General features: G+C 40.5%; 1 protein-coding gene across 1 annotated transcript in view; it reads right to left on the reverse strand.

The window, feature by feature from the left end:
- Positions 1–26,205, reverse strand: part of PTPRO (protein tyrosine phosphatase receptor type O) — a gene marked incomplete at its 5' end in the record, with an annotated part of 137,618 nt that overhangs the window by 11,811 nt on the left and 99,602 nt on the right. Inside the window, 9 exons of the mRNA XM_081084012.1 lie at positions 362–516; positions 3,465–3,587; positions 3,810–3,944; positions 4,498–4,574; positions 5,671–5,761; positions 14,627–14,708; positions 18,353–18,388; positions 23,052–23,135; positions 25,395–25,463. Of these exons, the coding sequence (XP_080940138.1) occupies positions 362–516; positions 3,465–3,587; positions 3,810–3,944; positions 4,498–4,574; positions 5,671–5,761; positions 14,627–14,708; positions 18,353–18,388; positions 23,052–23,135; positions 25,395–25,463 (852 nt within the window). The remainder of the gene's footprint in view (positions 1–361; positions 517–3,464; positions 3,588–3,809; positions 3,945–4,497; positions 4,575–5,670; positions 5,762–14,626; positions 14,709–18,352; positions 18,389–23,051; positions 23,136–25,394; positions 25,464–26,205) is intronic.

Consider the following 26,205-nt stretch of genomic DNA (forward strand, 5'->3'; position numbering starts at 1 on the left):
AAAGTATTACAGATGTCCTTTTTTTCTCTCATGACCCCTTTTAGTGTCCCGACCCCACCCCCAGCCTTCACCACCCTATTGTCTGTCTCCATAGGTAATGCATAAATGCATATAAATTATTTGGTTAATCTTCTCCTCCCTTTTGCCCCCCCCCCCCCCATCAGCCCTTTCCCTCTGAGATTCATCAGTCTGTTTCATGCTTTTATATTTCTGGACCTATTTTGTTCGTTAGTTTATTTTGTTCATTAGATTCCACAGATGAGCAAGATCATGTGATACTTGTCTTTCTCTGACTGGCTTATTTCCCTTAAACAAAACCAAGTTCATGGTGCTTAACAGAAACTGCATTTGATGACGTTACCTGCAGTGCACGATCATGGGGCCTCTGCTCTTGGTAGCTTGCTGTCGGACCACGTGCACAAATTGCAGGATGCTTTCTGCTGCATTGGCTGTGGGCACACCGTGATCAGGCCACGCAGTGTAGTTAAAATGCGTCACGTCCTGCATCTCGTCAGCCTTTAGGAGAAAAGGCAAAGCAAGCATTAATCTCGCAGCCCCCTGGCAGGAGGGCCCAGGCGGCCACTGCAGCTCACACGTGAATGGCACAGGAAGGTAAAGCCACATTCCCCTCCTGGTCTGAACACTTCCCTTTCCAGATCTGAGCATTGTGTCTGGCACAAAGCAGGATCTGGAAAAAACATACTCATGTACAAAGCTTCAAATAGTAGGATAAATGGGCTAATCCAGGCCTTTGTAGAGATAAGAGTTTAAGCAGATTAGAGTTTGAATCCTAGCAATTTAGCAATTGCATCGGCTTTGGCCAATGAGTTGAACACTGTGGAAGGTGCTCTTGGTGCCCCTTGGGTCCCCCTTCCCAGCCGCTGCCAGCAGCATAGAGCTGCACCCTTCTCAGAGTTGTCCCCCATCCGGGGGAGCTGCCTTTCTGGAAAATGCCCAAGACCTTGTGTTCTACTGCTCCAGGCATTCTGCAGCTAAACAGTGGCTGATAACAGGGTACAAAAAGCCAGCCCCATTATGGCAGGTGGGACAACTAAGTCTATGGTGCCATTCATTCCCCAACACCCTCCCTGGGACCTGGCTGACGCTAGACTTCAGCTGAACTCCTAGCTGTGTGAGACTTCTTCCTTGTTCTGTCCTATCCTGCGTTCCTTGTTCCCTAAATCACCTATTTAACAATCCCGGTGTTGGTCTTTGATACTAGCAGGCTTGACCCAAGGCAAACTCACTGACACCACTGTTCTCATATCTATAAAAGGTCTTTTCAGATGTTGCAGGATAACCTGACCTGTAACAGGGCTGTTGTGGGGATACAGTGTGCTCATGTTTGTGAAGGATGGTACCTGTGAGCTACCATTATTGTCACCACTTCTACATCATTCCTGCCATCACTGCAGCAGCCCAGGGCAGTCAGATGGTTGGTTCTGGGAATCCTTGTATGCGGGAATGTTTTGTATATTTGTCCTGTTCAGATTAACTGATAGGTCAACTCTACAGGTGTGGACAAAAGTATGTTTACTGTGCCATTGTGACATTCTTTTGAGTTAATAGAGCTACTGCAATAATCATAACCTGCATGCCTTTTTCCATATGAGCAACTGTAAACCTACTTTTGCCCACCCCAGTATTGTTCCCTCTGAACTGAGCTAATGTCAATTAGGATGTGGAGCCTTCAAATGTCACTCTTTTTAGTCCCCACTAACTTGTCAGCATAAAGATTTATTTTGCTCTTGTTATCAATATTCCAAACCCAGGCCTCACAAGGAACTAATTCATCCCCTTTCCCTCAAACTTAGTCAGAGCCCAGCACCCACTGAGTGGATGAAATACTCTATCATTATTTGGACGAGTTTGGCCTGACTATGAGTTTGGAGCTAAAGTTTAGGTTCAGGTATTAAAGAGAAATGAATTCTAAAGAGTCAGTGGTCTTGGGCGGAGTAAAATTTGTAGAAATAGAAATAAATGCATAAATGAAGTAGATAAACAAATGCGTAATAAGATGTGTGTAAATATAACGAAGTCAGCACTTACTAGACCCTCTGTCCCCTTGGCACCTAAGGCCATACACCCCCAGCTGTACGCAGAGCCTCCTCACTGCGGGCTCTGTCCTAGACACACGGAGCCGGAAGTCTGCAAAATGCGGGCTGCCATCACTGCTGTCTACAATAAGTATGGCAAGAAAGTAACCCAAGCATAATAAAATGTGCATAATTATTCAACACCATGAGGGTTTAAAGATACTCAATCACTAGATACTTTTAGTTGCCCAGAAAAGTTCATGAAAATGCTCATTCTTTTCAAATGCGGATGGCAGGCTTAGCACAAAGATTTGAACAGTCTTACATATTACAGTTGATCTGAAAATGTATGCAGCTACCCTAGTAAAATAGTCAAGATCCTTCAAAAATAGGAAGCACTTAAATCAGTCACTAGGAGCAAGGCAGGGAGGGGACTTGGTATCAGGGTGACCCCTGTCAGCTGAACAGCAAGGCACACATCAAGGGAGTGAAGGGGTTAGTGCTGTTGCTTTTTTCTCCAATTCTTACTCAGTTCATGCCAAGTTTGAATACAGCAGGGATGTATTCTGTAGATGATGTCTGTACCTCGCCTGCACATGAACCTACTGCACATGCTCCAAGCCTGTCCTTAAAGAGGTGGCAGGAGGAACAGACTGTGCTGACATCCTAGCAATCAGAAATCAATGGCATTTCAAAAGAGATGTGGAACCATGATTAATAATGTCCTGAAGTGCCCTAGCCGGTTTGGCTCAGTGGGTAGAGTGTTGGCCTGCAGACTGAAGGGCTCCAGGTTGAATTCTGCTCAAGGGCACATGCCTGGGTTGTGGGCTCGATCCCAAGTAGGGGGTGTGCAGGAGGCAGCCAATCAATGATTCTCTCTCCTCATTGATATTTCTATCTCGCTCTCCCTCTCCCTTCCTTTCTGAAATCAATAAAATAAAAATGCCCTGAAGTACCTTTGAAATAATAAAAACCAAACCAGAACAAAATAAGGGGAAAACAAAAAGCAAAAACTAAACTACTAAATCATGGTTTAAGTGTTTAATTTAAAATGTAAATGTGCCTTGCATATGCTAATTATACTCACATATGGTTAGTATAAGTCATGAGAGCATGCCCCTCCTCAGTCAGGCCTGGGAGCAAGGCCCACATGTCTTCTATTGCCCTGGATAACCTGCCATGGGCAGGGCAGTCTCTCCCCATCCCCTCAGGCCCTGCAGGCCAGGATTTCATCCCACCAGGCTCCATGACATGGGGAACAAGGATATTGAACGTGGGCTTTTCCTCTTGAAGGAAGCAGTGTTGCAAAGCCTGAAGTGCTCATGATCTTGTTTGATGGTGGGTTGGTCTCCTGACACCTGGGGGCAGCGGGAGGGGGAGGTTCCCTCAGCCTGGGGACAGCATCTGAACTTGTGCTTCGTGACTTACATAGATGATCCGGAAGTGTCTGCAGGCCCAGTCATCCTGCTCTTCCTCCGAGATCATCTCCACGGTGATGTCTCCGTAAGTGATGGGCTCTTCCGTGAACGGCCAGTAATGGTCACATTTCACCTGAGGTGGAAACCACACAACATGTTCAAACAAACAAGCCGGGGGAGGCATGAAGTCTGTGCTCTTTTAGGGAAAACGAAAGCACTTGTGTCTGAAGAAGTGTGCGTGGCACTGTGAGGTGAAATAGGAAGCAAGAGCAGGCTGCGTGCGGGTAAGCACTCCATTCACGGCGTGGCTGGTGCGGGTCTTCCTGCTGAGTGGGACAGTCCCGTAGGCACTTACCCTCCTTTTCTCATTGCACTGAGTGAGCATGACAATAATCTGAGACTTCTGCTGGAGGACCATCTTCCAGAAGTCATTTCTGGTTTCAGGCAGTGGCCCCTGTGTGGCGATATACTCCTGGGATGAGTTGTATCCCTGAAAGGTAAGTGACAGAGTTGTCACCTAAGGAACCAAGGCCGTTCTGCATAAATTGGGGAACAACTGAAAATGTACTGGCGATAAACCTGGCAACGGATCTCAGACCTCTGTACCGTGTTCCCCTGTTCCCATGGAAGAGGCCGTCAGAGTGACTGACTGTATAGGTCAGTGTGATTTTAAGCATGATCCTTGGGAAGCCTGTAAAATCACACCCTCACTTTCTAAAATGAGAACTACAATCTTTATAGATATTTTAAAGCACAGGTGCTCAGGGGGAGCCCTTTGTGTTTGGCTGCCAAAAATATTTAAACACGAGAAAGATGATCTTTAATGTAATGACCTACTGTTTTCACTCGTCCTTTATAAGGAAATATGAACATAATTAATCTCTGGGATTCTTTGTTTCCTATTGTCTATTCTGAGATGGAATAATGGAGACTGTTCTCTAGTAGAATAGCTTTCTTTTAAACCGTTCGACGCATCCCTGTGTCCCTGATGTGTTTTCCTCAGCCTGCGCTGGCCTGGTTTACTTTTTATTTCTTTTACTTACAGGAATGTAGTTGGCATTGATGTAGTCTGCTCCTTCCTCTTCATTCATGGAGATTAATCGCACTCGGCTAAAGTCATCTGTACAGAATCAGAAGAAAGGAAATGCTAAAAATTAGAGAGGAAGGAAGAATTGTCTAGATCCTGTCTTCCCAATATCAAGTCAAAATTATCAGTGACAGAGTAGGGAGATAAAGCTGGTCTTAGCTTGATATGTTAGCCATATCTCAATTTCAGTTTCTCGTTTAAACAAATATATAAATTTCTCTCCATCACTATTTTCTCCCACCAGCTCTCCTGTCCTTCGAAGAATTAGATCCATCTCTTGGGGGAGATTGTTCAGAATATTTACAGAAACTAAAAAATTTGGTAGATTGTATGGAAGGCTACATACAGAATGTATCCTAACTATATGATTGCCATTTCACATAGTGACATCCAAGAATGCATTACCTCTGGGACACCTAGAAGAGAAAAGGGGGTTGCATGGGCTTTTTGTGAATGGAATTCAAATGAGAAAAGTAAATTCTGAAATGTGCACAGATGTAAGGTGTTATAATGATAATGCTGCATAAGATTATCAAGAAACCTTATTAAGGAAAAAAATATTTTTCTAGAGCTTTTCCAACCTCTTTTTTCTACTTTTCTATCCTATCTTGGCTCCCTCTGGAGTATAGCAGAGAGGAAAGTTAAATCTATATTGGAATATATTTTAATTGTCCTGTTAGTTCTTCATATTACTTTTTCTCTGAATGTTGCTTTTATTAAAAAATGCTAAGCAACAACAGAACTTGCCAGAAGTTAGAAAGAGGAGGCATTTTAACACACCGAGCTCCCTTTCCATTTGCCGCCTTCCATTACCAATGAATTGACAGAATTCATTTTATAAGAGCACAGGTTATTTTATTCCTAATTTGGCTAAGACATTTGATCACTAAAGGGCAAGATGGTCAGTCTTTCCTGTTCAGATGCAATTCATTTAAAAGCTTAATGATCACATCTTTCTCCACACGATAGGATCAAATGACATGAGAGCACGGATTCGATCAGAGATGGTCTTGAAGATCCAGACCACAACTGGGTCTGGCCAGAGATTGGTGAAACTGATTAATTTGCATTTAATCATCCTTCGACCTTTGAAAGATATGAGTCAGACCGGCACTATTGACAATCTTACATGGTAGGATGTTTGTATAACGATTTTTACATCGGTTCAGTGGAAGGTCTGCAGCAAAGTGTGGAATATCCAGTCCAATCAATTTCAACTCCTGTAAGTGACAGAGAATAGATTTGAGATTTCCATACATACATGGTGTGGATTGGATGTTCACTTTAGACCATTCTTCACTCCAGCCTATAACAGAATCATCACATCCCCTTTGCCATATGAAGCTTCAGAGCTCCCTTTTGGGATAGAACATACTTCTCCACCCCACTCTTGTCTACTTGCTTTGGCCAATGGAATTGGATAGGAATCATGTTCAATAAGAAGCTTTAAATGTGCTTGTTTGGTTTGGTTTACCCTCTTGTATTTCTGCCATCTGCTGTGAAAAGAACATGAGTAGGGAAGCTGCAAGTCCCTAAGTGAGGAGACATGTGAAACAGTCCTGACACTGACCCATGGCCAGAAGCAGAACTGTCTCTGCTATTCCACAGACCTGCAGTGAGAAAATTAATTGTTGCTGTAGGTCACTGAGATTTTGATGTTGTTTTGTATATAATAGCATTATTGCAGAAACAGCTGACTAATACAATACATACATATCTTGGATAACCTGGTGATCATTTGGAGAAGGTAAGGATTATATGCATAATTCTCTGGGTGTAGAAAATCTGAAAACAAGTTTGAAAAGAAATCCATTTCAGATTTGAGGAGGTATATAGTAACTAAAATGTATGCAATTTGCACAAATATTTCCTATTCTCCGAGGAAATGTCAGTATTTCTCTTTTAGGCAATGAGCCTTAGAGAAAGTGGTAAAAGAAAGAATGAGGAACAATGAAGGAGTATTGTCCATGTAACAAGATGTTGGATTGACAGGTACTTATAAATATACTAGAAGCCCAGTGCACGAATTTGTGCAGAGGGGGTGGGGGCAGGGTGTACCTTGGCCTGGCTGGCAACAGGGGCCGATTGGGGCTGGCCGGCCGGAGGAAGGGAACGTGGGAGGTTGGCTGTAGGAGCACACTGACCATCAGGGGACAGCTCCTGCATTGAGTGTCTGCCCCCTGGTGGTCAGTGCACGTCATAGCGAGCGGTCGACTGGTTGTTCGGTCATTCAGTCACTTAGGCTTTTATATATATAGACTAGAGGCCCAGTGCATGGATTTGTGCACATTGAAAGGAAATTAATTAGAAGGTGGCTGGCAGGGTGGGACTGGGCAAGATGGGCTTAACAGGCCCTGGAGCCAACCTCCCATGGTCCCTCCCCAGCTGGCCACACCTGGGGCGGCTCCAGGGTTCATAGGGTGTCTGTGGAGTGAGCGGGGTCCCTCAGGCAGGTGGGGCCCCTCAGGCTGGCCTGCAGGGATTGGACTAAAACCTAAAACCGGCAGTCCAACATCCCCTGAGGGGTCCTGGAGTGTGAGAGGGTACTCCGCAAAGTTGCTGTCACTTGGTAGCTCCTGTGTTGAGGGTCTGCCCCCTGGTGGTCATTGCACATCATACCTATGGGCCAGTCAGCCGGCCGACCGATTGGCTGGTTACTTAACCTTTTTACCATATATAGATGGCAAAGAAACCTCAAAAATAAGGATGAATCAGTAGTGGGTAAGTGGAACCTGCAGTGAAAATAAGAACATCCAAATATCTGCCTGTGTGTATCAGTATTCCCATAAATTCTATATCAGAAGGTGAATTGATAAGAGTGATTTTTCTATAAACTGACAACCATCACACCTCAAAAAGTTATGCTACTGGACAGATGATTTCTAAGCTGCTTTGTCCTGTGTTTCGTAGGAAACAAGGGTTGTTGTCAAACCACTTAGATTTCCCTGGGGGCATCATTCACTCTGTGGTCTGTGTGAACAGTGCTCCCTGAAATTGTATAGGCAAGGCCAATGCAGCATACCTACTTATACCCCTCAACAAATTTGCAGGAAATATTAGTAAGCAGCATGTGTTGCCATCTATAAGTGGGATTATCTATATAGTAATGCACTTTTCTATAAGACTATTAACTGAGCAACAGAGAAACCACTTGTACATTTTATTTACTCATATAGGATGTTAATATTGCAAACAAGTTTTACTTGTCATAATTATTCCCAATTATTCCTTCAATCATAACCTGGAGGAATACTTCTCAGAGAAAAGAGTTTTGAGAATCTTTGAAAGACTTTCAAAGGGAGTTGGACACATTTGATGACATTTTGAGAGACTGAACAATGATCTCTCCTTCATGATTTTTTTGTCTTGATTCCAGTGCTCTTTGCAAAGCATATGCTTCTGAATCCAGTTCTTGAAGCTCCCGGGGCTTCCACATAAGAAGTTCAGTGTGTGTGCTTAATGGCGTTGGGAGGCAAGCCTGTGGCCCACAAGGATGAACCAACCAAAATTGTCCAGATTTCTCGGTTCCTCTGCTCCCATCGTACTATAACTTTTCTAAATCTCAAGCTTTTTGACCTAAATTGAAGCATTGTAAAGACAAACTATTGGTATACTAACTTGGATCCTCAATTCACAAAATTAGAAGTTTTTCTATCCTAATCAAAACCCTTGCTTGCCAAATGCCTTCAAATGTCACTGTTATTACTAGTTTTTCCATTTTCAAGGGCTTTCAAATCATTCTTGTAAAAAATGAAACCTGGTTTTAGCAACTTCAACTAAATCAGTGTTAGGTTAGGTCCTTTTGGCAGCTATATGCTCATTTAAATGATGCTTCCGTTGTTTATTTTGGAAATCTACCTCCTTTAAAGAGTGCCTTTATAGCCTGGCCGGTGTGTCTCAGCGGTTGACCCATGCACCAGGAGGTCACCGGTTCCATTCCCGGTCAGGGCACATGCCTTGGTTGCAGGGATAGTGCAGGAGGCAGCTGATCGATGTTTCTCTTTCATCAACGTTTCTATCTCTCTCACTATCTCCCTTCCTTTCTCTCTAAAAATCAATAAAAACATCTCTTTTTTTTTTAAAATAGCGCCTTTATAGATAGCTTGTCAAAACATCTGGCTCATTTTGGAGTACCACTTAAACTGTAGGGCCTTGGAAAAGTAGTTCAATTCTCGTTCAAGTCAGTGTAATTATTTGTAAGATAAGGCTAATAATTTCTCCACACCTCACTGGTCTACAGTGACCACCAAATGGAATGATTAAACCCAACATATTAATGCAGCACTATGGATAATGGTTGTGAAATGTGTCTGTTTGCCTGGCCCCACAACTCTCCATCCTTTGCCATTTGTACTAACAGACCAGCAACTCTTCCCCCAAGTCCCCTGCTTTGAGGACAGACTGATAAGCCACAGGAAAGGGCGTCAGATACGAAAGAAATGGTGGAAACAGATTGCGGCAGAGAGCTGGGGCACATATGGACGCTGAGTAGCTGATAGAACTTTAATTGTGAGTTGCCTTCCTGCAGTAAATGCCCTAAGTTGATAAGAGAGGTTTAATTGGCTGAACACTGTGAATGTAAATTGCCAGAGCTGAATTGCAGCAAAGCAGGAACCGCATGTACACACAACATGCTCGCAATCTTTTGAAATTCAGCCTGTCGCTAAGTGGAAAATGGAACACACAGTTTCCAGCTCAGTAGCTTTGCAGTTATTCTCTTTCTAACCATATGGCATCTCCAGAGGCTTAAAGCTCCAGAAAGTCAAAGTATGAGGGGATGGCCTGAAACCAGCATAAATCATTTTTGAATTTTCTCTTGCTAGTTTTGACTCTAATATAATTTATCAGCGTGAGTTTGTTTGTTTTTTCTAGGCCACAGAGTCACCATATGAATGGTGGTCCCCCCAAAAGATATGTCCACATTGTAACCCCCAGGACCTGTGAATGTGGCCTTATTTGGAAGGAGGGTGTTTGCAGATGTAATTACGTTAAGGATCATGAGACAAGTCCTTTTTGCATTAACCAGGTGGGCCCTAAATCTAATGACAAGTGTTCTTATGAAAGGGAGGAGAGGAGGCCATATAAAGGTGGAGGCACAGATGTGAGTTAGACAGCTGCAAGCCAAGGAATGCCTGGAGCCACCAGAAATAGAAGATTCTCCTTTGCAGCCTTCAGAGGGAGCATGGCCCTGCTAACACTTTGATTTTGGACTTCTGGCCTCTAGAATTGTGAGAGAATAAATTTCTATTGCTTACAGCCACCAAGATTATGGTAATTTGTTATGGCAACCCTAGGAAACCAATACAGCCACCAAGGCCCAATGGAAGTCCATCCTCTGTGGCTGTGTTAGAAGCCCGCGAGTCTTGAAAAGCAAAGCAGTGTATGTGCATGGTGCTAGCTGTCTCTCTCCGATCTCTGCGTTGTCATCACACGGCAGTCTCCTTGTTTCTGAATTGTCGCATAGCTGTCTTTTCATAAGGACTTCCACCCTACTGTAGTAAGACCTCATTTTAACTAATTATATCCGCAAACGACCCTATTCCAAATTAGGAAGAATGGGGTGCAGCAGTGATGGGAGTCTTGGGCAGGTGATGGAAGATGGCTAAGAAGAAAGTTAACCTCAGGCGTGCCTAGCAATCGCCACCAGGGCTTTGGGCTCAGGTATGGGATTTAGGGACAACACTCCAATCACTGGACACATTACTGTTACAGGCACTTGGGAACAGAGGAAATTAGAAATGAGAGGAAAGAAAACTAACTCAGGTCTGGAGCAATGTATGATCCCTAGTGTTGGAGAGGGTTCAAGGCAACATTTTTCAACAAGAACTGCAGGTAGGTCTCTAGTGAACTGGACTGAAACACGGGTAAGAACAGTGCAAATGAAAGCTACTCCCAGAAATCAGAGGCCATCCCTTGTGGACTATATGAGAAGTAAAGTAGTTTTGCTTTTATCTTTGTAGACACACTATTCCACTAGCATCCCAATCAAACACAAAACACAGAAAAATAATGACAGAATGAGCAGTAGGAGGTATGTTTCGTGGGCTCTCAAATTTCAAGCTCTAAAGTCTGGCTCTTCAAAACCTTCTCCAACTGAGACATAAGAAATGAGGAATTAAATCTAATCCCTGGTTCCCAAACCTCCCTAAGAAAAGATGTATATTTTTTGTTAGAAGGATAATCAGTCTTTCTAGTAGATGCAAAAATCAGATGCATAGTGAAGAGTAATTTATTCAGTGAATGCAAATTAGCAACTTGTATAGTTTCATGTATGACTTATGGATGTATTGGTTGTATATATAAATCTAGACATTAGTTTCAATTTGCATAATGCTTACAAGTGATGAAATTTCTCTATATGGGTGTGCTCTTTCAATGTCAGAATCAAAATGAATTATACAACTATTCAGCATTAATATAAACAGAACAAATACCTGTCCAGCCAATGGATTTAGCTAGACCAGCTGACTGAGCCATCTTAACACCCGCTCGGGTTTCCATTACAGAGGAAACATTTTTGTACCTTAAACCTCAATTAACTATCAACTTCAGGAAAATTTGAGGGCTGCCATGTGGAAGGTCCAACATGCAACCTGAAGTCAGGTATGGGAGCACAATGTGTCTATGAAAGTAGAGGAAGAGACGATGAGGATGTAGGGTGGGTAGAGTTGGGAACTGGCAATATCTGGGAGGCTCTCAAATGAAAAAGGAAGTGAGCCAGACTAGTGGGTCACTGCTTGAGCAAATGTTAGCCCAAAACAAACAATCTGAGTTTGTGATTTATATAAATCAGACTTCTGGAGACTAATTTGCATTTTCTCACCATGCCAAGACACCAAATAAATTATATATACATCAGGACTTGACACCCAATGAATTACATATATGACCAATAATACTCTAAGAACAAAGATATATGGGAAAAAAACCTTCATAATAAGTAAAAATACTAAACACTCCTTCCAATCACGGTGTGATGGTTAATTTGATGTGTCAGCTTGGCAAGGTTATAGCACCAAGTTTCTTGGTCAGACATCAAGTCCAGATGTCCTGTGTAAGTTTTTTTTTAGATGTGATTAACATGTCAATCAGGAGTAGACTTTGAGAAAGCAGATTAGCCTCCAAAATGTGGGTGGATCTTATCTAGTAAATCGAAGGCCGTAAGAGGAAAGATGGAAGTGCCCGGAGGAGGAAGGAATTCTGCTTCCAGACTTCGGACTTGAGCGGCAACATCACCTCTTCCCCAGGTCCCCAGCCTGCCCTGCAGATTTCACACTTGCTAGCTCTGGCAGTCATGTGAGCCAATTTCGTAAAATAAATCTCTCCATCTCGCTTACTCTAAATCCTATTATATCATCTATCTACCTACTTATCTATCTATCTATCTATCTATCTATCTATCTATCTATCTATCTATCTATCATCTATCTATCTATCTATCTATCATCTATCTATCTATCTATCTATCATCTATCTATCTATTCCATTTCTCTGCAGAATCCTGACCATCACACGTGAGTATTAAAGCTTGGATGTATCCATACCTCACATTTAGTCCAGTGTTCTCAGGGGACTACTATTATCTTGGGACAATTCTTTGCTGTGTGGGACTGTCCCACTTATTAAAGAACATTTAGCATCCCTCTTTCTCTCCCCACTAAATACCACTAGTAGGTTACTCCAAAGCCATATGACAACCAAAAAACAAAAACACCACCACCACCAACAACAAAAAGAACACTCCTACACATCCGCAAACCCTGCCTGGGGAACTGCCTGGTACTGGCCCCATTGAGAATCACTGATTCAGTGAAGCCTACCATTTTACAGATGAAGAAACTCAGGTGATGACAAATTTGATTTTTTCAATATTAATTGGTGGCAAAATGGTAGGGAGGATCCAGGTTTTTGAATTCTCAGTTTAGTACATTCCTATATCCTTTATAAATTCTATGAGATAAGCCTAGATGTGTTTAACATCAAAAGCCCTCAACATATTAAAAAGTGAGCATTTAGCACATAAAATTTACAATTCTGCTTCTCACGTTTTTGAAGCATCTGCAGCTGGGATCTAATCCCTCACTGTTTAGTTATCCCAGTGTCCTTGCTTTGAAAATAACGGTCTCCTTTGATTTAGCTTAGTGCTTCCAGTAAGAGCTGCTCTATTCTTAGGTGATTCTGCCCTCCTTGGCTGTGGTTGGTTTGAATGGACATCATGACCTAGGCCAACCAATCAGAATCATCCCCTGTTAATTTGCAAAATATGAACAAGAGAGTCAAGTGTTCCCATCAGAAACCATGGAAACTATACAATAAGACATAGAGGTTTTTGGTGGTCATGTTTGCCATAGAGACAGAGGTTGGCTTACAGTGAAAGAAAGTGAAGCCAAGACAGAGAGAGAAGCAGACGTGAGAAATAAAAAGAGGTCTCTGCAGGGGCGTGGCCTCTAGTTCCAATCATACTTTTGACAGGGCTGCTTCCCTGCCCTCCTGGTTCAGCTACTCATTCTTCCCTTTGATCACATGACATAACTTAGCATCCTTGGAATGAATTCCATTTTCCTTTGGTCTAAACTAGTTTGGATTGTGTTCCTGTCACGGACAACTAAAAGAATCTTTTCTTTTTACAAAAAATAAAAGACTAATTGAATTTTTAAAATAATAATGCATTTTAGAAGCACAGTAATAGTTATACCAAAGTTTGACAGGAGGTACTCCTCATCCTCCCAGCAAAGGCAGGGATGTAGCTGTGTCACTAAGGTCATATAATCTTGTAGAAATTAAGAGGTTGTGGCTTCAATGAGGTTGAAAGTGTACCTACATCATAATCTTCATCATTAGAACTATCTAGCTATTTATATTTTCTAAGTTTGGGCTTATGTTTTCTTATAAAACTCTCCTCCTTTCATTGATATGCTTTCTTAAATGACATCCTCACCATAGATCTCCAATTCAAACGGAATTTCTGCTCTTTGAGATACAGCATTTGGTGCAACATCTATAATTTCTTATGCACCTGCACGCAATGGCTAACTGAACCAGGCTCTATGTGGAATTTCTCATGACACAGGTGGTAGTTAGGGGCTTTGTATCTGATAACATCTGAAGTTCTCATCCTTATTGTCCCTGTTAGAATTTCCACACCAGGATTCCCCATTTCTTGCAGACCAAAGCTGTCCTTGGCTGATGGGTGGAAAGAAGAAATTAATATGAATAATGAGGAGGAAGGAACTACATTCTACAACCTGCTATTTCACAGGAAAGAGCACCTTTAAGGCTTTAAAAAAATCTACAGTATTTAGAAAAGTCACTTTGTTTCCATTTTCTCTGACTCCCCTGAATCATGGACCCCCTGTAGAAAGCTGAAGATGTGCCCGTCCAGACTGTGCTATGTGCTGTGAAACGCATGGGAAGAGAACGTGAGGACCAGTGATAGTCCTCACACTGCTGGGACCCAGGCTTACTCATTCCCATGCGCTCCGACACATGGTCTTGGACTCAAACAAATATGTGTGCCTCAGAAATAGGAGGGGCTGACAACTCTTCTCTTTCACACAAACCATGTCTAATTCTCCCCAATTTCTCCAAGAAAAGGAAAGAAAACTTCACAAGGAAATATTAAGTAGAATGCCAAGAGTCCTATAGGCAGGAGAGTCCCACCATAGACTCTTAAATGCCCATAAGACAAACAGGTCCATTTCACCCACCATACAGTGGCCCAAGTGGCATGTGAGACACACTTAAAATCCCCTGAAAGTGAGGTTCTGTTTCCAATCTCAGTCGTCAGCTTGCTTTCCCCTGCAGTCTCAAGCACCTTGATTTTCAATGGAAGCTTCTCCCATAACCACGTTTGTTCACCTCAGTGCCTGCATCCCCTTTCCTTCATCTGTCCCCCCAGTCCTGACCTAGTATAAGAGCTGACATCCTATCTCTGGACCTGCAGATCAGACACTCCTGAGCCCATCCTGTTTATGATGTAACCTCATTCCAGGCGCGGCCCGGTGAGCAGGGACAGGACACCAACCCAAACCTACCAGTCCCCTTGCCCCTTCTACCAGAAGGCAGGGTCTGCTTTATTCACTCACCTCGAATTGAAGAGAAAATTTATAGTCAGAGTCTTTGGCCATATCCCTGATGTAGGCGTCAAAGTCGTCCAGTTGAACAGGGCTTTGTCAAACACAAAGAGAAGTATGTTTTAAAAAACCCTATTGATAGGTATTGTTTAACACCTTACTTCTTAAACATGAACACTTTTCTTGGAGAAAATAGTTTTGCTTCTCAAAGGTTAGCACGCTGTTTTTTGTTTTTTGATTAAAGTTACCAGTCCCTACTATATTGTAATTAAAAAGAGAGCCATCTATATGAAGCATCCTTGAGATAGGAGATATCTTTAGATTTTCAATTTACTCCAGCAGTAAAATAGTATGTACCTGAAAACTCACACACATACTCATATGTGTGGTTTCTAGAAAATTCTGGTTTATGGGAAAAAAAATACGGATTAGACCCTGCAGACTTGTAGGAGTTATGGTTTTACTTTACTTTCTGTGTGATCTTGGAGAGTTTACGTAACTCTTCTGAGATTCAGCATTCTCAGCTATAGAATACTATTATAATACCACCTCACAAGGTTGCACACCATATGGTAAAGAACCTTGACAGTTTAAAGAAGCTTTATAAGTATAAGGAATTGGGCTGCTGATTATGCTGTCTCCTCAGGACAGAGGCAGGATTGTTGGTGGAACAATAGATCCAGAGAGCTGCCAGGGCCTCACTTTGAGAGCCATGCTTAGAGGTTTGCATATCTATCAAATGATATGCAGGTTCAGAGGTACCATCTAATAAGACATCCGAGCATCTGTAGCAAAAGTTGTCGCCTCTTCTCTTGTTTTTGTTTTGTTTTGTTTTTTTTTTTTTAAATAAGCATTATGGCTTATATCCTGTAGTTTTTTTTAAAATATATTTTTATTGTTGATAGTATTATAGACATCTCCCATTCCCCCCTTCCCCCCCTCTTCTCAGCCCCTATCCAGCACCCCATGGCTTCACTACCCTATTCCCCATGTCCATGGGCTATGCATATAAGTGTATAAGTTCTTTGGTTTATCTCTTCTCGTCTCCCCGAACTCCATATCGAGGTATGTCAGGCTGTTCCATGCCTCCCTGCTCCAGGTCTTATTTTGTTGGTCAATTCATGCTCATTAGAGTCTACAAATAAGTGAGATCATGTGATATTTGTCTTTCTCAGATTGTCTTATTTCACTTGGCATAATATTTTCCAGGTCCATCCATGCCGTCTCCAATAGTTTTCTATAGCTGCTTACTGCACCTATGCTCTACCTAGACTGACCTGCTCACCAGGCTTCTGCAGCATGCTGTCCTCTGCCACCTACCCCAAGCCTTCTACTCTGTCAGGGTCCACATAGTTGCCCTTCCTTTGAGTCTTGTTGCAAGTTACTCAGCTTACGTCATCTACCTGTGGCCTTGTACCTTCATAGCAAATACACAGTTCTTAATAGCCATTTGTTTAAAGTTGTTGATTAGCTAATCTGATAGTTAACTTATTTTACTAGATTTTAAAGGCCATTATACCTCCCAGATGATACATTTAAACTTTAATGGTTTTTCTTAATAATAATAACAACACTAATGAGTTATATACACCTAAAATATTTACATATGTTATCTTGCTTGATTGATGGTAAAATAGACATGGCCAACATTACCCCATGCTCCAGATGAGAGAGTCAAGGCTAAGAGAATTAAGGGAGTAGTCCAAGATCACATGACCACTGAGCCATACAACTCTGACTGGAACCCAGAGAGAATGATTCCTGGTTAAAAGCTTTTGTACTTCAAACTTGCCATCCTCTCCCCAAAATGGCTAAACGTGTGAGCATCAATAGAAACACCAAGTCAGAGAAAATAGTTAGGCGTTAGAAAAAGCAGAAGCAGGAAAAAGAGGGAAAAGAGAGAGACAGAGAAAGAACCAGAAACATCAGGGAGAGGATGATGAGGAGAAGGATGAGAAAAAGGAAGCTGGGAGGGAGCAGAGATGAGCAGGACAAAGATTTAGAGGGAAAGAGGGGAAGGAGAAGGTGCAGGAAAGGAGTGATGGGACGAAGATGAGTGCAGATGGAAAAGGAGAGCCAAAGCGATATGGTGGTTGGGGGCATTTGGGGTGAGAGAAGGAAAAGTAAAAAGAAAGTAAATAGAAAGTTGGGGGGGAAATACATGGCTTTTGGAGAAGGAGATCAGATTAGAGAGAAAACGAGAAGAGGGAATGAGGAAGCTGGTTTGATGCAATGTTCTGGCTTGTGGACAGTTTCCACCACCCCTAAACTCTACCCAAACTTCTGTCCACATCCTGCTTCTCATTCTCCTCTCTGCCTGGGTCTTGGGAGGAGCAAACCCTGATGGCATCTCCCGTTTTGGTTCTGAGACCCTGTCTTTTAACTGTTCTAGCCTATGCCTCTCTATCTCATGTAACAACCCAGTAGATAATTTGGGCAACAGTCTTTCTGTTTCTGTCAAGTCATTCCTTCCTGGTGACAGTACCTCTCCTCTCTTCAGGCCAGTCTTGTGTCTCCTACATCACTTGGTATATGCCAATGGATGCATACCGATTTGAAATATATTTAGGAAAAAATTATTCAGTTATTTACATGTGCTAAAATATGATGTCACTCAAGGCTATATAGAAATATTTTTGCATCAACTTTTCTTTTGTATTATGTGCTCTGTGACTTTGTCCTCATTGGCATAGATGCCATAGATCTGGCTGGCACCCGTAATTGCCTCAGATTAATTCACCAATATTCTATCCTGGGCAAGTATCAAGGATGAGCTCTATTTATAGATGTTCCACTCTTTAGATGCACAGTTTAAGTGAACGCCTGGAGGTGAACATCTAATTAGGCTTTTGAAATCAACTGATGGTTAATTTTCACCCATCAGAATCTTAATTCTTATGACTTAACAGTTCAATAGCTAAGAAAAACCACAGGCTAGCAAGAGCAATTGTCTTTTTCTATTTATTACAAAGCTTTCCTGAGGCAGCACTTCTCAAAGCATTTATTATAACATCAAATCTAGTACAAGCCTCTCTGCAATAAGCACAGAGCTTCCAAGTACAAAATGACAAAGGCTTTTGTACAATTTTGATGTGGCTAAAAGTTAATTTTTTTCTAGATTTAGAGAAACATTTCCTTCAGCAAGACTTTGATAATTCCTAACAACCCATTCTTTCTCAGATTTCATTTGGTGATAATATTTTTTATTCCTGATATGGTTTCTGTGATACACCCACCTACTTAGTAGTCACTCCACCCATATGTGTAATCACACCAACACATACTATCTTAGCTATTTTAATACACAATTGCCTCTTTTTTTAAAAAAAAAAATCATTGTAAGAGTTTATTTGAGCCAAAATGAGGATATATATGCCTGGGAACAAGATCCCAAATGCTCCTTGCTTCTTTCTTAAGCATCCCTTCTATTTGAAAATAAACAATCTTTTTAACTTGTAATGTTAACACCATTATGAAGAACATTTTTAAAGAAAACACTTTAAAGTGAAATAGTAAGAAAAACTTACTGTATTACATACTTAAAAATTGCTAAGAGACTAGACTTTAAGTGTGCTCACCACAAAAAGAAAATGATAATTATGTTACAGATGGAGATGCTAGCTAATGCTAGAGTGGTAATCATATTGCAATATATAAATCTGTCAAGTCAATACATTATACACCTTAAACATGCACAATGTTAAATATCAATTATATATCAATAATGAAAACACTTACTTAGTCAGTTTTCTCTTCTTTAAACCATTTTTACTCCTGAGAATTAAAAAAAAAGAGAAAAATTTATCTGGGCGAAAGAATTGATTAACATAATGATTAAACTTGAAGAATTTTAAGTAATTACATCAAGCGCCTCAATTTTATTTAATTTTCACTAAACATATCTCAGATTTGTTTAATTACTTTTCCTTAAATGAGAACATAATGATAATAATTTCAGAGTCATTTAAAAAAACTCTATTAGATTACAGGAACATACCTATACTTTATATTTAATATTTGCCAGAAACAGAAATCTGGAAATATATAATTTCTTGCTACTAGTGATTAAGTTGCTAAAGTCATTTTGTAAATACATAAAAATACCAACTGCCTGAATTCTCCCAGTTCTATAGGTAAGAAGCAAAAAACCAGGGGATAACAGTGAGGAATAATGGTGGGAGGGAGGACATGTTGGTCTCTTAATTAAAACTAAAATAGCTTTTCTGAACATTTTTGCTGGGCATGTGAATTTGTGCTACCAGTGTTGGCTTGTGTCATATAATTCTACTATGGCATTGTTTATATTCAATTATAAACTAGCTTTTAAGCTGTTTGAGGAATTGAACCAATTACCTGGTTGTTCTTAATTCATTACTAGTTTGTAAGCTCAATACAAGGTATGCTTCAGTTAATTACAAGGGGGTACTTTAGGGGAATAGTTTTCAATCAACAAGTAAGATAACTGACCTAGTAGCTAATGCTAAGATAGTCGGCTGAAGCACGTCATTATTATAGTTTAATTTCTTACATAAGTAATACCAGGTATGATTGTGAGCAAATACGTTTTATAAGTATTTTCAAGGATCTTTGAAAATTGATGGTAGCAACCAAACTTTCAGAAAATAAACAATTTATACTAAATAACTTGGTGCCAAAATATTTATTTACATGAGAATTATGCATGCTTGGATACCTCCATTTCCAGAAGGCCTTCAGCAGAATAAAGCACTACTTTCTCTGCTTGCACAGCGCTTTACTCGCGGGGCATTTCTCACATTGTCTGACTGTCTGTCCATCAGACTGCTAGTCTGGCTGCTTAACTATTCCTTCCCGCAGAGCTGAGCACAGTTATTGGAACACATAGTGGGTGTTAAATAAATGCTGATTTAATTCAGTTAAAACAAACAACTTTGCTATGTCACCCTGACCATTTTACTTAATGATTCAATTAAGAATTTGATACTTGGACTCCTGAGGTCCCACTGGAGAAATGGGACCTTCGGATGGAGAGAAAGTAAGGCAGGACAGAAAATGTAGGGAAATGTCTGTAAGGCAAGTGGTATTTATGGTTTCAGGTAGGTTTTATTCTTTCTCAATTCTGAGTGAAGACAATCCATTCAATAATTCCTGTCCTCATCTTCTCTTTGTCTTCTATACTTGGGATTTAAAGGGAATAAACATTCCGGTTTTTACTTTGCCTCTCCCTTATCCCCTCAAAACCCCACTGTAATACTGGGCAGAGCTGTAGCATACAAGCATTTGGAAACTTAAAGAAATGTCCCTTGAATAATTACTCAGCGCTTGCGATGGTAATTCAGCTAACTTTAGGAATACCACATTTACTTCATGTAGCAGAATGTTAGCATAGATAACTAATGGTTCTGGCAAAGTTAGGAGGCTGCCAACATATTTTATGATTGGGAGTGAATTTTTTTAAAAGAAAGAAACCTTTCCTTACCAAACAGACTGTAAGGGAACCAGGGAAGAAACAAGTATATGTGGGAGGGTGACACTGAATAAATTCAGTGCTGAAATATTAAGCTGCTACTATGCACAGCTGTGCAGAAATCTGACTCATGGGGGAGAGGCACTGGTGTTTCTTTCAATCTCATTCATTGATTGAATGAACTTTAAACCCATGTGAAATTCTACCACATGCTTTAAGATGACTCACTGTCATACTCTGATCATCATAATTGTAGGTCTTCACAATTGTGTACAACTCTCATTGTTACACCTAGGTTTTGCTGAATTTCTATAGCTACCCTAAGGCTGTGGGACATGACCAAAGGACTGAATTATGAGACTCCACAGCAATACTGATATAATTATCCAACATTTGTAATTGCTGTGTTCATTCTAAGACTAACCTTATGGGAAATTCATTTTTAAACATGTAAGTTAAGGCTTTGCTAACAATGTTAACTTCAGCACATTATGGAAAAAGCTAGTGTGTGTGCATGTTACAATGAACATGTTGGGTGATGCTTAGGGTATCATCTCATTGCAAAAGATTTTATGAATAACTGACAAAACCATGGTATTTGTCCATATAGAAAAATGGTATATGTCCATATAGAATGATACACTTCTTTTAATTTTCCCCTGTCATTTATGTTAGGTAGGTAAGGTTCAATACCCCAATGATTTCAAGAAGCTAAGCTGCATGTTTTGTAAGTCCTTCATGGTATGACAGTCTTAGAAAGCTAGCCAGGTAGGAATTCATTGCAAAGAAGAATATAAAGCAATGACAGAGCATGGTCTTCATGATGATTAAAAACAAGACCCCTCCCCAAAGTCTAGACATCCCCAATTTCATAAGCACTACTTACTTTCTCATGAGCTAAATGGAAATCACCCCCAAATCTTAAGAAAAGGTCTTTAGAATTACATCATCTTTTGAGTAGAGCATGCAATAACCATGAGCAAAGCTTAGCATTTTAAAGTAAAATAATACTTCATGCTTAGAATGTCAACAACTGTGGAGGACTTAGAACAGGCAGATGCATAGTCGGGAACAGTATGAGGGTGAATATGGAAGTAAGAAAAAAGAGGGTAATAACACTGAATCCAGATAGACGATCTGAGATCATGAAAGTCAGAAATCGTGGCAGAATACAATCCTTAACTAAGCCAACTGATCACAGGGGTTCAGCCCCGAATCTGTGAGCATCCTGGGAAAAGATTCCAGTGACACTATGAGAAAGAGAATTGATTTCCACACGAACCACTAGAGACATCAGGAGGATTTTAGAAAACCAATAGGATCATATCTTCTCGTGAAGTGGATAGTTTAGAGAAGAAGCTGGGCAGTGTGTTAGGAGGGGGGTGAGTTATTAGATGAAAAGGAGCAAACAGCAGGGAATTCGGGCAGCTTTCTGAGTACTGAGCTAAGCTAGGAGAAGGGACCATGGATTTTACTTCGATATTTGGCATGGCACAAGCCTCAGGCTGAAAGCATAGATTATGATCAATATATTTTTATTGATTGATCTGTGTGTGTGCAGTTTACTGAAAGTGACAGAAAGCATGGGGCTCTATATTTTGCCTTCTGTTCTTGCCTGGAGAGAACCATTTCCTATTTCAGGATTGTTTTTCTACAAACTACTGAAGGGTATTTACCCCTAACTTGGGTCTCATGTTATTTGATTAGTACTGTAAATAGTGGACCTTGAAGGGTTGCTGAAATTTGATCTTGTGTTCACCAGAGGGACCTATTAAAAAAGACATGCAAGCCCTGGCTCAGATGGTTAGAGCATCGTCCAGATACACCAAGATTGGGAGTTCAATCACTGGTCAGGGCACACAAGAATCAACCAACGAATGCATCAATCAGTGGAACAGCAAATCAATGTCTCTTTCTCTCTAAAATCAATAAAAAGTCATATATATAAAAAGACATGCAAATAAGCATAGGCCCGCCTGATATAAGCTTAAAATGAATGGTGGAAAATGAGAAAAATCAAAGAATTAAGCAAGGGACACATTCGTATAAAGCCGCATTCTAGGGCACTACTGTGACTTTCTGCGGCCTTTTATCTTAACTTATATGCCATTTCTAAAAAAGTAACAGTTTACATGGAGGTATGGCATGACACTCAGGTGCCAGTCATTCAAGAACAGTAGCTCATCAAGTGCTTAGTTAATCTTCTTCTACCTATATTTCCATATCTCTAAAATGGGGTGACAATACCCTCTGCAGAGTAATGACAATGAAATAAGAAAGCCCTAGATGGTTTGGCTCAGTGGATAGAGTGTCAGCCTGTGGACTGAAGGGTCCTGGGTTCAATTCCAGCCAAGGGCACATGCCTGGGTTGCGGGTTTGATCCCCAGTGGGGGGCATACAGGAGGCAGCCAATCAATGATTCTCTCTCATCATTGATGTTTCACTCTCTCTCCCTGTCCCTTCCTCTCTGAAATCAATAAAAGAAATATTAAAATAATAATAAATAAATAAATAAGACAGTTATACAAAGAGGCTTGAACATGGTCATTTACCCCATATTCATTAGGTTAGCATTCTTATACAAAAAAACCACGTGGAGGCGCCAAATGAGGGGGTAGTGCTCTGGGTTTCTCTACCTCAATGCATTTCTTCCTTCTTGGGAATATGGAGCTCTGCAATGGATGGAGATGGGAGGGAAAATGGAAAGCATCATTTATCAAGATGCGAGGCCATTGGATTGACTCGGGAAGAAACAAACAACGGGTAGTGCGTGGGAGGAAAGCGTGCCAGAACATCGCAAGAAGAAAATGTAATCGGGAAACGTTTTTGTTAGCATCTCGGTACCATTCACTGTTTTAATTCATTTCACTGATGAATAATTTTAGATGCTTCCAACACATAAAATAATTTTTCTGTTTTGTTTATTCCCCAAAAGCTAACTTTTAAAGGCTGTGTTAGGTAAATAGTAAAAATAAAATAAAAATCACTTACCAAGGATTAATATAAAATGCCAAAAGATAATCAGTCCAAAGACATGAAGGTAGCAGGGTTAGGAAAGCAAATATACTCCTACGCCTGTGAGCATTAATAGATAACAGATGTAAAGGTGAAGAAGTGGCAAGAGTTAGTAAGATAAATTGTGAACAGACATCAGTACATTATTCACTGGAATCAAGTAAAATGAGCACCTTAATTATAATGAAATATCATTCCGTTCTGTGAAATTTAAACCTGAGGGCTGAAGTGCTATAATATTGTCAAAATCAGTTTCATTCACACACAGCCTCTTATTGTAATCAGATTTCTTTTCTAATGTATTTTGTGTTAATTAGTCTGCTATTAGGTGATTACATTTCGCATTCAGTGAAATGAAGCGCTTAAATGCCTCATTAGTTATCTCAAGTCTTCCTCTTGGGTATTACCCTTGCAGTGCATAACTAAGTCTATTTTAAGGAACCTGTAAAACATCATTTGGCAGCTGTGGGAGGGAATATAAATGGTGAGTTTACATGTACCGGTCCTGGTGAAGACTCAACGCTTTCGGGACACTTTCCTGTCAAGCAGCATTTTTAGTGCATTACTGTGACTTTCTACGTTAATTTTATTTTAACTTATACACCGTTTCTAAAAAGTAACCCTTAGCACGGAGGTGGGGCATGATACTCAGGTGCCATTCATTCAGGAACAGTAGCCCAGTCTGTGAGCTTAACCAGTACTCAGCAGAGTGGGAGCAAAACTACTGAGTTTCACTTTAATTCTTTTTCAGACTGTTGGTCTAAAATGCATGGTTTGAAACCAATTTCAAATATTCCAACCAGTTGTAACATAGAACATTCATTAATGCAGATTTAAAAATATCATATGGTTGCATCGATAGCTATTCTGAGAATTAGGGGGCAATGCTGTCGCCTTGTCACTTTAATTTTTACAAATCTGCACTGAGATAGCTATTCTCAGCCTGAAAATGCTGGGCCTGGAAAACCTGTCTTTGCCAAGAGTTGAGAATTTTCTTGATTTTATAGAAAAGTCCTGAAGTGAAGTCTCTTTTGCCTCAGTTCTCCCGTAACGGGTCTCCCATATTTTAGAAGCTGTGACTGGTTGTGCAGTCAATACACAGCTCTCCTGGGTCACGTGTACAAATGAATCATTTCCTACTTGAGCCGCTCACCACCGCTCTGTGACCGGACTATTTTTAAGGATGGGCCAGGCGGCAAACAAGTGTCATCTTGCAAAATGTGGTAATATATTTGAACAAAATGTCTCCTAATTTTTCACCATCAAGGGTTTATGAATTTCTCTCTCTTCACTATTGGATTAGTCATATTCGAATAGCAAAATTCCATTCGGGCTAAAATTTAAAAATAACACAAAAGCATCCTATTCCAACTAGACTTTCAACCAGAGTGGGCCTCAAGTAGATAGGTGCCCACTCAGGGAGGTAGAGTTTATATTTTAAATAGAACCCTCCCTCCCTCATTGATTCTGTAGAGTAAAATTTCCAGTATCACATATTGATTTCTTTCAGATTAATCATTTGGGGGGATTAGTAAAAGCAGAACAAAGATCACTTACCAAGAATTAATATGAAATGTCTGTATGGTTGTTTGCACAAAAGCCAAACTAGCTCATGTAAGCAGCGCTGGCTATAGTAAATGGTTACTTAATTAGCCGTTTCCTTGGGTATTGATTGCCATGTATCGTTAATTCTCACGTATCATTGTTAAGTACAATGTCAACCAATTGAATCCCCTGCAAGTGCTTCCTTAATTCTCAAAATACCTCCTCCCTCCAGGTCCTAAATACTGAAGAATAAAGAAAAATGATGCCATGTTTTCTCATGGAACCTTCTTGGCTTTGATATTTATTTACCCTTAAGTGGGAGTAGAGGGCCCTGGGCTGTATACTTCTCCTTAATGTTTGAACAGAGGTGGTGGCTCATGTCCCCAGGCACTGAGAGGTGAGTGTAAGTAGAGATGCTGTCTGTGCCACAAGCTTCAGTGGGGTTTCTTGTCATGCCGCCAGCCCCCACTTGTTCAGTGTAAGCCCTTCTTGGGCACAGTAATGGGCTACTTGCTTATCTGATGATTTAGTCCTTTGTTTAATATAGTAAATACAGAGCAGACTATGACACGTTTGCTACTTCGTAATTGTATTAAACTAATTTATACCAATATACTTTGTGCAGATCTAACCTTTGAAAGTCCACTGTCAGAAAAATTATGAAAAAGGATAAACAGACAAAAAACATTTATCCCCTGAAGATAGTAAAACACAGTTTGGAGCACAAACAGCGTAGCTAAGCGGTCTGGAGGCTTGTTCTGAAAGAATACGCACCAGTTGTATGGAAGCTTTCCATCCCTCTCCAAGGATGCAAAATTGACAAAAGTTCCCGCTCCACACTCCCTGTATGAAAGGAATCACAAGATCAAAGTGACTGCTTGACGGAGCACTCTTTTACCACGACATATGAGTCTTTATGGCTCATCATCATAATGTTACATTTTATAAAGCTATAATGAGTTCTATGGGTTTCTCTTTGCATGAAATGTGAAATAGAAAGATAAAGCAAAACAAAACAATTTTTCACAAGGTCACACATCCCCACAGCAAGCTGAGGCCAAAAGGTTTCAGTTCACAATCCTTTCCAAAGGACACTCAGGATCCTAAATAAATCTTTGAACTATTTGTGATTTAATATTTTTTACAAAGTAAGTTATAGCAACTGTTCTAGATAAAATGAAGGTTTCTTTCTGTTTGTTTGTTTGTTTTTGTTTTTAGCAAATATTCTTCACAGGGTTTTGTTTTTTATAGCATACTGATTCCCTCTCTATAATGATGGTAGATCAAGGTGTATTGTTTCCTTCCACCAAAATTTTCCCCTCATGCTGTGATCCCCATTGTATTCATCACTTGAGATGAGAGTAAAAGAAAGATACATATTAAAACAGATTTCCTGTGCAGAGCCTCTTATCCAGAATGTTGCTCATTAGTCTGTCAGTAGAACATACTGTTAACCTTTTTTCTAGAATTGGAGTAAAAGGGGAAACATATTCTCATGCCTTCTCCATCTTTTGCTTAATATCATGCATCAATAATGTAGCTCACTGGGGTTCATGCATCTCATTTTCCCTCTCCATGAAATTGG

The sequence above is a fragment of the Myotis nattereri genome, assembly GCF_964212035.1.
Source record: "Myotis nattereri genome assembly, chromosome: 2".
Lineage (NCBI taxonomy): Eukaryota > Metazoa > Chordata > Mammalia > Chiroptera > Vespertilionidae > Myotis > Myotis nattereri.